The sequence below is a fragment of the Simochromis diagramma genome, unplaced genomic scaffold (assembly GCF_900408965.1).
Source record: "Simochromis diagramma unplaced genomic scaffold, fSimDia1.1 OVJJ01000753.1, whole genome shotgun sequence".
Taxonomy (NCBI): Eukaryota; Metazoa; Chordata; class Actinopteri; order Cichliformes; family Cichlidae; genus Simochromis; species Simochromis diagramma.
In genome coordinates this window covers 12096355-12110051 of record NW_024387523.1, presented here as the reverse complement: position 1 = coordinate 12110051, position 13697 = coordinate 12096355, and the positions used below count along the sequence as shown (strand labels likewise).

At 41.1% G+C, this 13697-nt stretch overlaps 2 protein-coding genes across 2 annotated transcripts; one reads left to right on the top strand and one right to left on the bottom strand.

Moving 5' to 3' along the window:
* Positions 1–989: 989 nt before the first annotated feature.
* On the bottom strand, positions 990–6254 carry snrnp40 (small nuclear ribonucleoprotein 40 (U5)). Its single transcript, XM_040020204.1, has 10 exons — positions 6030–6254; positions 4038–4167; positions 3831–3924; positions 3543–3708; positions 3298–3420; positions 2352–2472; positions 2184–2266; positions 1998–2059; positions 1512–1615; positions 990–1275 (listed from the first exon to the last, which is right to left on the bottom strand). The coding sequence occupies exons 1-10, from the start codon at positions 6138–6140 to the stop codon at positions 1226–1228; spliced, it is 1044 nt and encodes a 347-aa protein (XP_039876138.1). The 5' UTR covers positions 6141–6254; the 3' UTR covers positions 990–1225.
* A 33-nt stretch (positions 6255–6287) lies between these two features.
* On the top strand, positions 6288–11767 carry zcchc17 (zinc finger, CCHC domain containing 17). The gene is made up of 7 exons (XM_040020205.1): positions 6288–6395; positions 7557–7748; positions 9896–9996; positions 10222–10313; positions 10404–10504; positions 10621–10757; positions 11030–11767. Exons 2-7 carry the CDS (start codon positions 7610–7612, stop codon positions 11201–11203), a joined length of 744 nt encoding a protein of 247 aa, XP_039876139.1. The 5' UTR covers positions 6288–6395; positions 7557–7609; the 3' UTR covers positions 11204–11767.
* The last annotated feature ends 1930 nt before the right edge of the window (positions 11768–13697 follow it).

The following is a 13697-nucleotide window of genomic DNA, read 5'->3' as shown; positions in this document are numbered from 1 at the left end:
GGCAGTTTCCAGTTCTTTGCAGGCTCGAGTTTTTGTGGTTCCTGGGTTATTCCTGAACATCATAACCAACTTCCTGTCACTGAGGGTGACAGTTTGGGTCTTGTCCAGACCTTCACAAAGTGGTAACACATCAGAATTACTTGTACTCACTGATTAACTTGGAACCTGCAGTTGTTTAGAAATGGCTCCAAGAGACCATTCCAACCTGCGTAACTCGACAATTCTCTTTCCTACATCTTCACTGACTTCCTTGGACTTTTCCGTTGTTCTGAATATTAGTCAGTCCAATGAGTGATGTCACACAAATCCTTTTTATGATGGCAAAAAGAAACTACCAGTTGTAGTCAAGCACGATCACTAACAAGTTGATAGAATTTGGCCTTTCCACATTAAAAGACATTGCGTAACCTTTAGCAGAGCTTATTAGAAGATTTGGGTGAGTATGTGTGGAGGAGTATGCATACTTTTGGCTCTGTGTGGATTAAAGAAAATAGTAATGCTGTACTATTATTTCACCCTGGAAAAAAAAGAACAGTGTAAAATCCCAGAATTACCATATCATTTGTGCCCATGATGAGTGAATGTGAACTTCAGATCTGAACCTGAACTGCCCTCACTGAGAGCTGTGGATTAGCAGATGGTTGCTCAGTGCTAATAATAGAAATCTCCAGGAATTGCAACAGTTTTGTTAGAGGAATGTCAACATGTTCCCAGGTTACATAAGTTAAATAAGAAGGCATCTGATCAAGCTTACTGCTGCTAAAGAAAGTTTTCCCAAGAGACGTTATTCACTAACTTTTCTAGATCCTGATTGCTCACTCCCTGTTTATTGTATAAGTTTAACCTGATTGTGTTTATAGTGGTAATTAAATGAAGATTAGATCATTTTTCTGGTTAATCAGTTTAGAAATACTTGTAAAGGCTCCACAAACACAACAAAGCATTTCAGTCAGAAAATAATTTGACAGCTTTTTTTTTTTCTTTTTTCAGAATATTGAAGTTTATTATAAAGCAGTACACCAGAATAAAAAAAGAAGTCGCTGTGGAGGTTCTTGTGCCTGAGCCTAATAATCTTCAAACGCATCCTGAGGTTCTTTTGAAACAGGCTGAAATTACAGAGAGTCCTAGACCACTGTCGAACACCACCCATCCACGTCCAAGGCAGAACACACGTACACACACACACACACACACACGGATGCACGCACACACATACACGCAGCCCCTACTGAATTTCTCCCATGTACAGACGTTTATCACTGGCACCAGACAGCACTGTGTAGAGAGACAAAGGAGAAAAAAAAAAGGATTCGACTTTGATTTTTGTTTAATGTTTCATAACGAAGCTTAAAGCGACATAAGCGCCTAACTTAACATAATTCTGGCATACTGACATCCACCTATCCCAATGTGCCTTCAAGTTATCTTAATTAATTCTTGTGTTAATTAAAAAAAAAAAAGTGTATTTTAGGCCTGAAATACACCTTAACCGATGAAGTTAGTTCACTCACCTATAGGCTCCTCTGGGTGGAAGACCACTTCGTTGACCGAGCCTGCGTGGCCCGGCAGTTTGTACAGGATCCTGCGTGATGTGGTGTCCCAAATATACACAAACCTGTAAAACATGATGCAGAAAAAAAAGGTGTTTACATTTGAAATCGCCATATGTTAAAAACTATATATGTCATACAGTCACTCACCACTTCATTAGGTAAACCTGGTCATCTGCTCGTTAATATAAACATCTAATCTAATCTTATTTTTACTGGTAACAAGTCAGCTGGTTAAGAAATCACATTTTCGTCACTGCATTTTTCTTAATTATGTACTTTGCAGATGCAACGGGACAGAGTTTCCTTTCAGAAATACAGATTCGATGGTGCACTCAGAGTACAGCAGCTAACCTGAAGGTGACTTGAGCCCTTTGTCCTTTGTGTTTGTGTGTGTGTGCGAGCTTATATTCATGTACAGTATAAGTCGGTGTGTTTGCTTCTCACCTGTCGGCCGAGCCTGCAGCTATCTTACTGCCATCAGTAGACCAGGAGCACCTCAGCAGGTTCTGAATGACAGGAAAAGATGAATTAGAAACAAAGCATTACATCTGTGAGCTGCTGAGGTGAAAGACAAAAACGCTTGCAGGACTCCAGCTGTTTGTCACTTCAAGGAAGAGGGATACAACTTACCTTTTCAAAGTTGTGAACATTGCCCTGGAAAATCTTCACACATCTTTCCTTGGGAGCAAATGGTCGAACATCCCAAATACGCACTGCACAGAGACACAGGGAGACTTCAAGAACAGGATTCACCCATACAGCCAACCACGTTTATGAGCCAAACATGTCTGATAGTACCTGTGTTATCCATGGAGTTTGAGAGAAGGTATGACCCCTCGGAGCTCAGGCTGAGCCCAGTCACTGAGTCACCGTGTCCGTGCATGTTGTAGATCAGCTTATTCTGCCTCAGATCCCACACCTGCAACAACACAATGCAACGCCATGCAAAGTCATTCTCGAACATTTTATACGAGGTGCAAAAGTAAAAAATGATTCACTGCTTTATGGTCTTTGCAGTACCTCAGGGAAACAGCGTCCCAACAGTGGCTAAATACAGAGTAGAAACAACTTTTTCATTTGCATTTAAATGAAAAATAACCAGCGCTGAGCTACACGTTAGCATCAAACCGCTCCAAACTAAGATAAAACCAAAAGTATTTATGGAATCTTTTGTTCATGTTGCTCCAGAATTTAAGAGCCACAACCACTGGGAAATTATTTTTAAAAAACAAATTATAGTAATTTGTCCTGGATACATTCTAAACTGTGCATGAACTACATGTAAAACCTTAGTTTCACTTTTCAGCCTTGTGTTCTTGAACATGACTAGAGGCTCCCTCTCTTCCAAAACGACACAGTGCTCCCAGGAATAATTGAAAATAGTTATGTATGAAAACCCATTACAGCTTTATATGCCTGTCAAGCATGTAACACTTTGATAGGTGGCAAGGATAAACAGCCCACTCTGGCAAGCTGTGCTGAGTCCATAGGTCCTGCTCGCTTCTGCTAATCAAATTCCATCTTTTTGCCTTCTTTGGCCACAGGCATCCAAGATAATTATTTGAAATTAAAGCGGCGCCATGAAGTGAAAAATTGGCCCAGCCGAGATTTAATTTCACTAATACACTATGTGTGCTGTGATAATAAAATCCACAGCATAAACAATCTCGTTTTTCAGGATACCCTCGAAAGAACATGGACAAGAAGTTCCATCAGCAGTAACGTGTTTCCAGCGTCATTCTACCTTGATGTCATTGTCGATGCCTCCTGACAGGATCTGATCGCTGGTGTCGTTGAAAGTCACAGCCAGCACCTGGTAGGTGTTCTGGAAAGTGTGGATGGCTCCTTTTTTACGAATGTCCCAGAGCTACAGAGCAGACAGTGACATCAAACAGAAAGCACAATCAGACCTTCATGTTTAATTCTGTGGGCCAAAAATGTGGCATCCAGACCTAAAGATGTGGATAAAAATAAAGCTGGAAAACTCACCTTCACTGTCCCGTCGTCACTGCCGGTGCAGATGAGTTGGGGTCCACGGCGAGCTGGGTAGCATGTATTAACGAAGGAAGTGTGGCCCTTCAAGCGCTTGATCCTCTCGCCCGTTTCACTGTCCCAAACACCTACAGTTTTGTCTGTGCTGGCTGAGAACAGCATGCTGAAATTACATAGCAGGAAATAACAGTTAGTTAACCCTTTATAAAGAGCACAGGGTTATTAAGCCCTTAATAGGAAGTACTGATTGCATGTGTCCTTTGCTAAAGATCTCCACCTACTTACCTGCCATCTGTGTTGTAGTGCAGCTCCATCACTGCTCCACTGTGTCCCTTCAGCGTGGCGTAATTTTCACAATCTCCATACACGTTCCAGAGCACTGCAGCAAAAAAAAAAAAAAAAAAACACAAAACACCGGTACACACCAAGTTATTCACAGTGAAGAAGTTGTTGCCTCACTGCAGAGATTTACTGGGAGTTTAACGAACTTACATATGAGTCTGTCAAATCCTGAAGACGCAAGGGTGGCTCCATTGGGGTGAAACTTGCAGCAGTACACCTCACCCTCGTGGCCAGACATTAGCATGATGGGAGCCTGGAGGCTGGAGGTCCGTGGGGGGCCCTATGGGAGACATATACGTGGTTAATACAGAGGTTGAGGTTAAGGAGGGAATTTCAGAAAAAATGTACTGATGTGAGGCTATGACAAGAGGACCTTGCAGTACAGTCAGTGGCATGGGTTTTAACTTATATGGTAACACTTTAAACAATAACTAATACAATGTTTCCCCATTATCAATTCTTTCTTGATTCCTGATCAGTTTTCTTTGTGGGAACAAAAGCCGGGATCAAAGGCAGCTGTTGGTATAGAAACGTGTCCTGCCAGGTGACCTGGGAGGGTAGATACATCTGGAGGCAGACGATTAAAGGTTTGAGTATCTTGTTTCTAAATATTCAGGTAACTTATCCAGTTTAATCATACTGGATATTTTTAGCTTGTATTTATAATTTATTATAAAATCAGATATGGACTGTGAACGTGGGTCAAAGTGTTGTTTTTTTTTTTTTTTATATAATAGTCTCAGAAACAAATGTCAAGGTCATATTTAATGAAATGCTGGTGTTTTAATGCGAATAAAGACGATCTGCAAGGATCATCTACCTCCATCTCAAGCATCCTCCTCTCTCACACCAACCCTCTGCATGACATCCTTCACTACATCAAAGGATCTTCTGTGAGGTCTTCCTCATTTCCTCCATCTTCAACATCCCATCCACTATCCCTCCTCTCCACATGTCCAAACCATCTCAGCCCTCTCTCTAACTGCTCAATCTGCAATGTCCCTCTGATGAAACTTTGCATGCATCTTTAGTATTGTCCATTCGGGTCCTTCCCAATGTAAATCTGAACGTTTTCAATTTGTCAGAGCCATGATACACCATCCAAACCATACATACAGCAGGTCTCATTACCATCTTCCCTTTCACTCCTGTAGCTGCTCTTCCCCAATCCATGGACTGCATCCTGGCTGCACTCTCTTCTTCCCTTATCTAATGCCCCGTCCGTTGCTTTGGATGTTTGAACCCATTTATGTAAACTCATATACCCTCACTGTTACACCTCCCATCAGACTGGAATTTGATGCGTCTCCCTCTCATTCACACACGAGTTCTGTTTTGTGTCTTCTGACTTTCATTCCTCTTCTCTCCACCACATACCTCCACCTCACCAGGCTCTCTTCCCCCTGCTCCCTCCTCTCACTACAGATCGGCTGCAGACATCATAGTCTACCGGCACTCTTGCCTGGCCTCATCTTTCAGCCTCTCCATCAAGACTGCAAACAAGAAAGGGGCACAGAGCCGAACGCTGACATAATCCTACCCCCACCTTGAATAGTCGAAATGTCAGAGTTAACAGCCAAAGGAATAAAAGTATCTATTTGTTCTACACTGAGATACAAAGTAGGGGTTACCTGGGAGTAACCTCCTGAATTCAGAATAGAAATGGTGGTCAAGATAGTTGATGATGTCTTTTACTTTCTTTATCACCCGAGTTTCTCAGTGTAAACACAAATCTCTTTGCGCGACCCCCGTTATTTTGGAGCTGGTATTATCAATGTTGCTGAGAGTTTCTATCCTTAAAAGATAAAACATTAAACCAGAACACAAAAGAACATTTTCTGTGATCGCTTTAAAAACTCTTTTTAAACAATCGTTTACCCAAATCCAGATGGAGACATTGTAAAAAGCATCAAAGTGAGAGCTAATGCTGTGCTAATTTTATTTTCATGTTTATCTGTCTCGCTGGCAGCCCAGATAATGAACCTAAAATCACCACAAAGGGAAAATGTGACTTTTTTCCAGGCGGCTTTATATATAATTAATCACAAAGCGTACACAGTATAGTGTGGTTACTTGTTCTAAGTGTTTGAGTCTACTTCAGTAGCCACCCCTCCCGATTGTAGTAACAGCTACCCTCCGTACCGTGGCCACGAGTTGCTGAGACTGCGCCGCCGCTATCAGCTCCGTCCGGGGCCGCTTCACGGCGGAAGGAACCACCGCCATGTCTGCCGCTCTTTTCATAGGCTCAATCATCTTTACAGGACAAAAATCCGCAAAAATTTAAAGCTTTAACGCTACAATTTACAAAAAATGAATGGACGTCTTTCATACGAGACGTCGGAGGAAGTAGCACCAACGTATCAACACAGAAGAAGTACTTCCTGTGAGCGCGAGGAATACTATTGGTCGAGGTTTGTAACGGCTAAGATGATTGGTAGATTAGCCGCTCCGCTTGTTGTTGAAACGTTTTGAACCGGATGTAAAATAACCATCGTATCAATCCGAAAGGTAACGCTGATATCATTTTAAAATTATTTTCTCTGAAATTATTGCTGCATGAGGTTATGTTTATTGTTTATTATAAACTAGAACGTTAAGCAGGCGCGGGCCCATTTTCTTGTTCATATTTTATTTATTCAATATCTGTTTATTCATTTATTATAGCTCTTTAGTGTGGCTAACATTAGCCGAGGAGCTGCTGTTCCATTCAGCTTTTGTGTTTGAGCTAAAAAGTGAGTCTAATAGGTTTTTATTGCTATCCAAGAGATCCAACACATAGCTGTGAAGCTCATAAAAATCACTTTCGGGTACAAAAATATGACACGGCTGAATAGCAAGTCAGCATGCGAGTGGGGGTAAAATAATCAGTGAACATAATAAATTAAATCAATCTCTTTTTAGATTTAGCTTTTGTATACTGTTAGGATCAAATGAACTGTGTTGACATTTGACTTCAGTAAAAATATATGTCTTTGTTTTAGCATGAAATTCCATGACTTTTCCTAAAGTGACCCAAAATACACGAAAATGAAAATGTTTAAAAATTCATAGTGTTTGTACAATGAGGCTGTTCTAGGTCGTATCTATTCAGATGGATTTTAGATCCACCGGTGTGGTTCAAATAACAGAAAATTTTGGTTTAAGGGAATTTTAAAATGGTACATTCCATGCATGGAATAATAAATTGGCATAGAAGTATTTATATATTGAGGTCATACAGAGGTCAGAGGGTGCCTTGGCACAGACACAAGATCTGAAATAGGATGCCATGATCATGGGGTAGTTAGAACCGTTGCCTTACACCAGGAAAGTTCCTGTTTCAGAACCTGTCAGTGGCCTTTTGGTGTGAAGTTTCCTCTAGGTACTTGGGCTTCTGGCCACACTCCAAAGACATACATGTTATGTGATTCTAAATTGGCTGTGGATGTGAAGTGAATAAAGTGCTTAACAGTGCTGCATGAATGTATAGTTAAAATGTGCTTGTAGTCTAAAGTGGTCATAAAGACTAGAAAACTGATGTATAAATTCAAAAACAATGCAAAAATACCCGCCATGTAAGAATGTGACCTACAAATAAACAAATTAGAATTAGTTTATTCTGAGCTAACAGAGTTTAAACTCACTAACATTAAAACAGAGAGCATAAATGCACCTGATCTGCCATTTCAGGGATTGTGGGAATCCAAGCGCAAGATTCAGTTAACCGTGGCTGTTTTGAGACGATGTCCGACCGTGACCGCCGACCATCAGAGCCGGCTGGGCTGGATGGTTTGCCACCACTGTACAGCATTGCCAAAGGAGAGGTGGTTTCAGTGCAAACTTATGGAGCATTTGTTCGACTGCCGGGATACAGGAAGGAAGGTCAGTGAAAAGATTTGATTATTCAGATGAAAAATAAAGAAAAATAGGTTGAAGAAGAAAAAAAACAAAGTGTTGTTTTGTCTGGAGATCTCTTCCTGTTAAAAGGGAGTTCTTCCTTCCTACTGTCACCATGTGCTTGCTCATAGGGGGCAGTAATATTATTGGAGTTTTTCCTTTAAAATTGCAGGTCATTACCTTACAGTACAAAGTGTCTTGAGTCAAACAAAACACTTTATACTGTTATACTTGTTGTTGTGAATTGGTACTATGTAAATAAACCTGAAAACAACAAAACCCTTAAAAAAGGACATACATGTAAGTATAGTAGGTAAGCCTGCCCTAATTATTGTAGTGTCTTTACTTTACAATGGGTGGCTGTAGCTCACAGGTCATCTACTGATCGGAAGGTTGGTGGTTCGATCCCTGGCTCCTCCAGTCTGCATGCCAAGTATCCTTGGGCAAGATACTAACCCCAAGCTGCTCTCCGATGCATCCATCGGCGTGTGAATGTTGTTCACACGCCGTCTAAACTGTAGACTCAGTTTAGAGTCAGTGCTTGGGAGAATGGGTGTGATTGGGTGAATGTGGCATGTTGTATACAGCACTTTGAGGACTCCTGGAGAGTAGAAAAGCTATATAAGAATCAGTCCATTTACCATTTACAATACAAAGTACCTTGAGGTGACTGCTGGTATGATTTGGTGCTATATAAAATTGAATTGAATTGAATTAGTGTACTGTCTCACTGTGTGTAAGAAGACAAGGCTGAAAGACTTCAAAGACACAGGTCAAAGTAAGATATTTCACATTCTTGTTATGTTTAAAAAAATTGTTCTTTTTGGCTTATTAGCACAATCATAGTTTCTTCTATTATAATTCATTTGTGTTATCTTCATAGCAACAGAAATTGAAGATGTGTGTGTACAGACAGGAGGTGTGGGAGGATGGTTGGGCGGGGTTGATAAGAAGTGGGACACGTTGATGAAGTGGGATGACTCGTATCTATATTTACACTTGGGTTACCTCTTTGATAATGAAGTATGATTTATTGTGGCTTGGCCTTGACCTACATGTCCAGTTAAACAGCAGCTGTTCATTTTCACCACCGGAGGGCGAACCGAACAACTTGTGCTCACACATTCATAACCTGTAGCCTAAAAAACGATTTGGAGAGAACTTGTATGCTTTATTTAAATTACAGTCCCTTTGAAGTGAGAGTCGGTTAAAGTGGTTTGAAGTAGATGTAATGATTAAGCACAGTTATATGATTTAGTTGGTCAAATGTTATTGAAGCCTGATAACAGCCGGAAATAAGTTTGATTCTTAATTTAGTATTTGGGTTTTCATTTGTCATCCAACACGTATTCATGTGTCAACCTTTTCTGTAGGTCATGAATGCTCACCATGAAGTGTTGTACAAAAGTCTTGAGCCATTCCTTATTTCTTTATGTTTTGCTGGGAAAGAGGAAAATAGGTGCAGTGATTTATTCAAACCTGTGCAAACATGAATGGAAATACAGAGTTTGTACAATTCTAATGAGCTCAAAAGTTAATATTTGTTATAACCACATTTATATTTCACAACATAGTCTTAACTCTGTTACCTAACTTTCTTTAGGTAGTCTTCAGGAATAGTTCTCCAGGCTTTTTGAAGGACATTCAAAGCTCCTCTTTGGATGTTGGCTGCTGTTTGTTCCATTCTCCCACACTGTTTCAATAATGCTGAAATCTGAGCTCGTGGGAGGCTAATCCATGACTGGTATAATGGTTATGCATTATAAGTTTTTCTATCTGGGTATGCTTTTGCTGCATTGGTATCATGTTTTACAGATGGCTGTAGACACTCTTGTATTTTCTCATGACCTCCTCTGTACATATTGACAACGATATGAACAAAAAAATAAATAAATTTTGGATTCATAACTTAATAAGACCCGTTGCAACTGATTTTCAATCCACTTCTTGTGTAATGTGGCATTTGGCCTTCAGAAAAGGCTGAAGAACTGTTGCTCAAGACCGTTTTATAAATTACGAAAGAAAGTCTGGTTCCAAATATAAAGACATGAGGGTTTGCTTAAGACTTTTGAAAGTATTAATGTATTTTAGGTGATATCTAAGTAAATGAGATTTGTCCTTTGCTTTCACAGGTCTGGTACATGTGAGTGAGATGTCAGCTTCCCGGGTGGAGAACGCTTCAGAAATTGTGGATGTGGGAGAACATGTGTGGATTAAAGTCATAGGGAGAGAGGTAACAATATCACACGTGTTTTGGACAACATTCGTTAAATGAAGGTATTCTTCAACTCCAAACCCCAGAAAGGCTCCATTAAAAGCCCTCCTTTACCCTTAAACCTGAAAAGGTGTCAGAAACTGCCACTCCAGTGGGCTCAAACTCAACCTGGTTCTCATAAAGATAGTCACAGAAATGCACACACAGAGCAGAAAGTTTACAGCTTCTTCCTCTGCTCATCAGATTCAGGGTGACAAGGTGAAGCTGTCTTTCTCCATGAAAGCTGTCAATCAGGGAACAGGGCGGGACTTGGACCCCAACAATGTTATGGCAGAGTAAGTGCTTACGGATTCATTGTGTGTGTTTTCATGTGTCTGAACAGGTGTGTGTGTGTTGTTAACATCTGTGTGTGTGTGTGTTTATAGGCAGGATTCAAGGCGGCGTAAGCAGTTTAGAGACCAAACCAGCAACAGGATCACGCTGGAGGCTGTGCTCAACACAACGTGTTCAAAGTGCGGCTGCAAGGGTGAGGTGACATCATGAGTCATGTGATGTGTCAAAGAGACTGTGCTTGTTTCACACAGATGGCTGATTTGTTTGAATTCACACTGCAGTTGTTAAATAAATTATTACTCTCTTCAGGTCACTTTACAAAGGACTGTTTCTCTGCTCCTGGCCTGCAGTACGCTCTCTTGCCTGAAGAGGACGATGAAGAGCCACAGCAGCAACCATCTACAGCCGCACAACATCAAGATTCAGACAAAAAGAAGAAAAAGAAGGTGACAATGTGACCTTTAAAGCCCTGCGCAGCTCTCGCTTCCTTTTCCGCTCTACCTTTCCTTTGCTGATTCTCTCTTTCTCTCTTTCATCTGATGCAACAACCCCCACATGTCTCTCTGCATGACATGCGGTTGTGACCACATTGGGAGTCTGTTGCCTGGAAAAATGATTTTTGTGCTGATTTAAGAGGAACATACTTCAGTGTTTGGGTTTTTAGGTATTGAAACTGCTTTTTTGTGCAACTTCTTTGTTTTTAACGCCTATTCTCCAGGAAAAGAAAGCAAAGAAGAAGAGTAAGAAAAGGGAGAGGAAGGAGTCTGAGAGCGACAGCAGCAGCAGCAGCAGTGAATGTAAATCCAAGAGGAGGCGGCAAGAACACGAGCGTGACAGAGACGACAAGAAGAAGAAGAAACACAAAAAGCACAAATCGCACAAACACAGCTGAGACAAACACAGGGTGAACGTGGTTGGCAGCAGACTGAGAGAAAGACTTCCAGCTTTAATATCTAAACCTTCATTCACTGTCTGTCAAGTTCAAAACTTGAAGGGAAGCGCTGTAAATACAAACATGTGATAATCTCCACTTGTCCTGAAGTTACCCCTCCATAAAGGGAGGAGTCTGCCACACTGTGTAATCAGATAGGTGCAATCGATATGGCGGCAAGTGGCTATCCCTTTCCAAAACCCCGATATTGTTTAAAGCTGTTTAGGATCTGGGAAATCCATTAAACACAAGCGAGAGGGTAAAAAAAGAGAAGGGAGACACACGCGCGCACGCACGCACATACACAAGAAATAGTTAAGACATAAACAGGAAGTGTAAGGCACCACAAATGAACTTTAGAGTAGTGTAATAACACGATAGCCTGAGGTTGTCTGCTGGTTTTGTTTTGTTTTTTTGTGTGTGTTTGCGAGTCTCACCTCGAGGAGACGCTTTAAAGTACACCCAGCCGTCTTCCTGCATGTCCACTGTTTGCTCCATTAAAACTATTTTTATCTGTAAAGGTAACAAAATGTCTCATGATCTCTTTGTTCAAGGACCTTGAACTCCTAATGTTGCCGTCCTTGGAGGACCAAAACACATGTACACGCACACACAGTGGAATTTTTCAAGCTCTGGTCCACCCATAACCAGTTAATGTTTTAAAGCCTGGACAGGCGCCCCTACACAGCATAGAGCCCAGGTTATGTCACACAACTTTTTGTTTTTTATCAGGGTTAGAGGCCCAACATCTTGTTTCTTCTTCTCTGCTGCTTTGACTCAATTTCAAGCTTCTGCTTGTGAGGCTGCGGAGAGAGATCGCTTCCAGCTGCGGCGGTTTGAAACGGCTCCAGTGCGATCCACCGTCAGCGGGTTTAGTTTACCGCTTAATCTCAAAAATGTTCTCTATTTCTTTTCCTTTCTCTGCTCTGACAGTCGTATGAGACAGTGTTGCATTAATACACATACCTGGATTACAACTGCAGTAAACTGTGGATTCTGCATTCATTTACAATGAACTGCAGGCTTTAATTTTAACCTTGGGTTGATCTTATGTTGTTTTTTTTTCTGTGCAGAGTGTTCCTGGAATAGGTGACACATTGTGTTTTAAGATGTTAAATGATTTGGAAAAAGATTGTTCAAAGGCAGCTAGAGGAAACTTTTTTTTAAAATAAAAACCTTGTGTTTTAGAGTTATTATCGCATTTTTATTAGTTCTTATTCTTGATTTTCAATCCAGTGTAGTTCTGAAGTAATTAGCAGACACTTTGATGTCTGATCCTGATTGCACAGTGTATCTGTCGACGGCTGTTCCTCTTGGCTGTTCCCTCCCTGTTTTACAGCACGGAGTTGTTATCTGTAAATTTGTCTGAGAACACATTTGAGCTCCAGATGTCAGTTTTCAAACTAGCCGTGAAAAGATTTTCAAGCATGAGCCGAATGATTGTGACACATTGGTCGTTATTGTTTGCTCAAATTGGAATTACTAGTATGATCCAGGTACTGTATCAGCCTTGTGATGTTTCAAATCCACAAAGCACTGAGCACTATGACTGTATAGTTTATACAGTGTGCTACGCTGCACATGCACTGTACATACCTATATATGATATATGTGTTTGGGTTAGTATCATAAAATGAAAAACAGCCCCGTGAGTGAGCATAATAAAAAAGCTGTTCTGCAGAAATGTAGTAAAAATCCAAAGTTTGAAAATGTAAATGTATAGTTATTTATTTAAGGGCTCCAGCGTGATTACAGTTTTGCATGAGCTTTGCATAAAATCAACTGTGCTCTGTTCAGGAGCTGTGAAGCCACATCAACATGGTGTCATGGCGACGTGAAGAAAATTCAGACCAGGTTTACCCTGCAAGAGGACCTCTCACACCTGTATGTTAGTGGCTCAAACTGTGTCACTTAGTGCTCAGAGCTGCCTTAATTCTTCTTGGCAGAGATTCAACAAGGTCCTGGAAACAGCTTTTCTGCTCATTTGCTTTGTTTGTGTTTACTCTGCAAAATTTTCAACACACTGCAGGTACAGTGCGCAAAAACAGCCGCATCCATAATCTCTACCCTTACTCCATCCATTCGTTCCTCAACCATTTCAGCTCCGGGTAACTTTAGGAGGCAGTCGCAGCAGGAGGTGGCCCGGGCTCCTCCTCCGCCCTTTCACCCCTTTACCCTGCATTTAGTTGGCAGTGTGTCACTAGCACATGACACCAGTGTACCCCAGGAAGGAATGATATGAATTTAGACAGCACATGCACAGGCCTAATTCAAGTACAGGACATAACATTATCCACACAACTACAAGCTTTACCTCAACTTTCCTTTAACCTCACCAGGGCAAAGGCAAGATCCACACTCATCTGTGCACACACACAGGAGCTGCTAAGAGGCTATAATTAACCTCCATGTGAGTCCCTCTAAAGCCCACTGTGATGGAAAATGTGGTCACACA

Excerpts from the sequence above, each read along its gene's own strand:
- snrnp40 (XM_040020204.1), bottom strand. The coding sequence starts at position 6,140 with ATGATTGAGCCTATGAAAAGAGCGGCAGACATGGCGGTGGTTCCTTCC. Across the intron at positions 2,267-2,351 it reads AAACTCCATGGATAACACAG|TGCGTATTTGGGATGTTCGA; the intron begins GTACTATCAGAC and ends GTCTCTGTGCAG. Across the intron at positions 1,276-1,511 it reads CCACCCAGAGGAGCCTATAG|TGCTGTCTGGTGCCAGTGAT; the intron begins GTGAGTGAACTA and ends CTCTCTACACAG.
- zcchc17 (XM_040020205.1), top strand. The coding sequence starts at position 7,610 with ATGTCCGACCGTGACCGCCGACCATCAGAGCCGGCTGGGCTGGATGGT. Across the intron at positions 10,314-10,403 it reads CCCAACAATGTTATGGCAGA|GCAGGATTCAAGGCGGCGTA; the intron begins GTAAGTGCTTAC and ends GTGTGTTTATAG. Across the intron at positions 10,505-10,620 it reads TTCAAAGTGCGGCTGCAAGG|GTCACTTTACAAAGGACTGT; the intron begins GTGAGGTGACAT and ends TACTCTCTTCAG.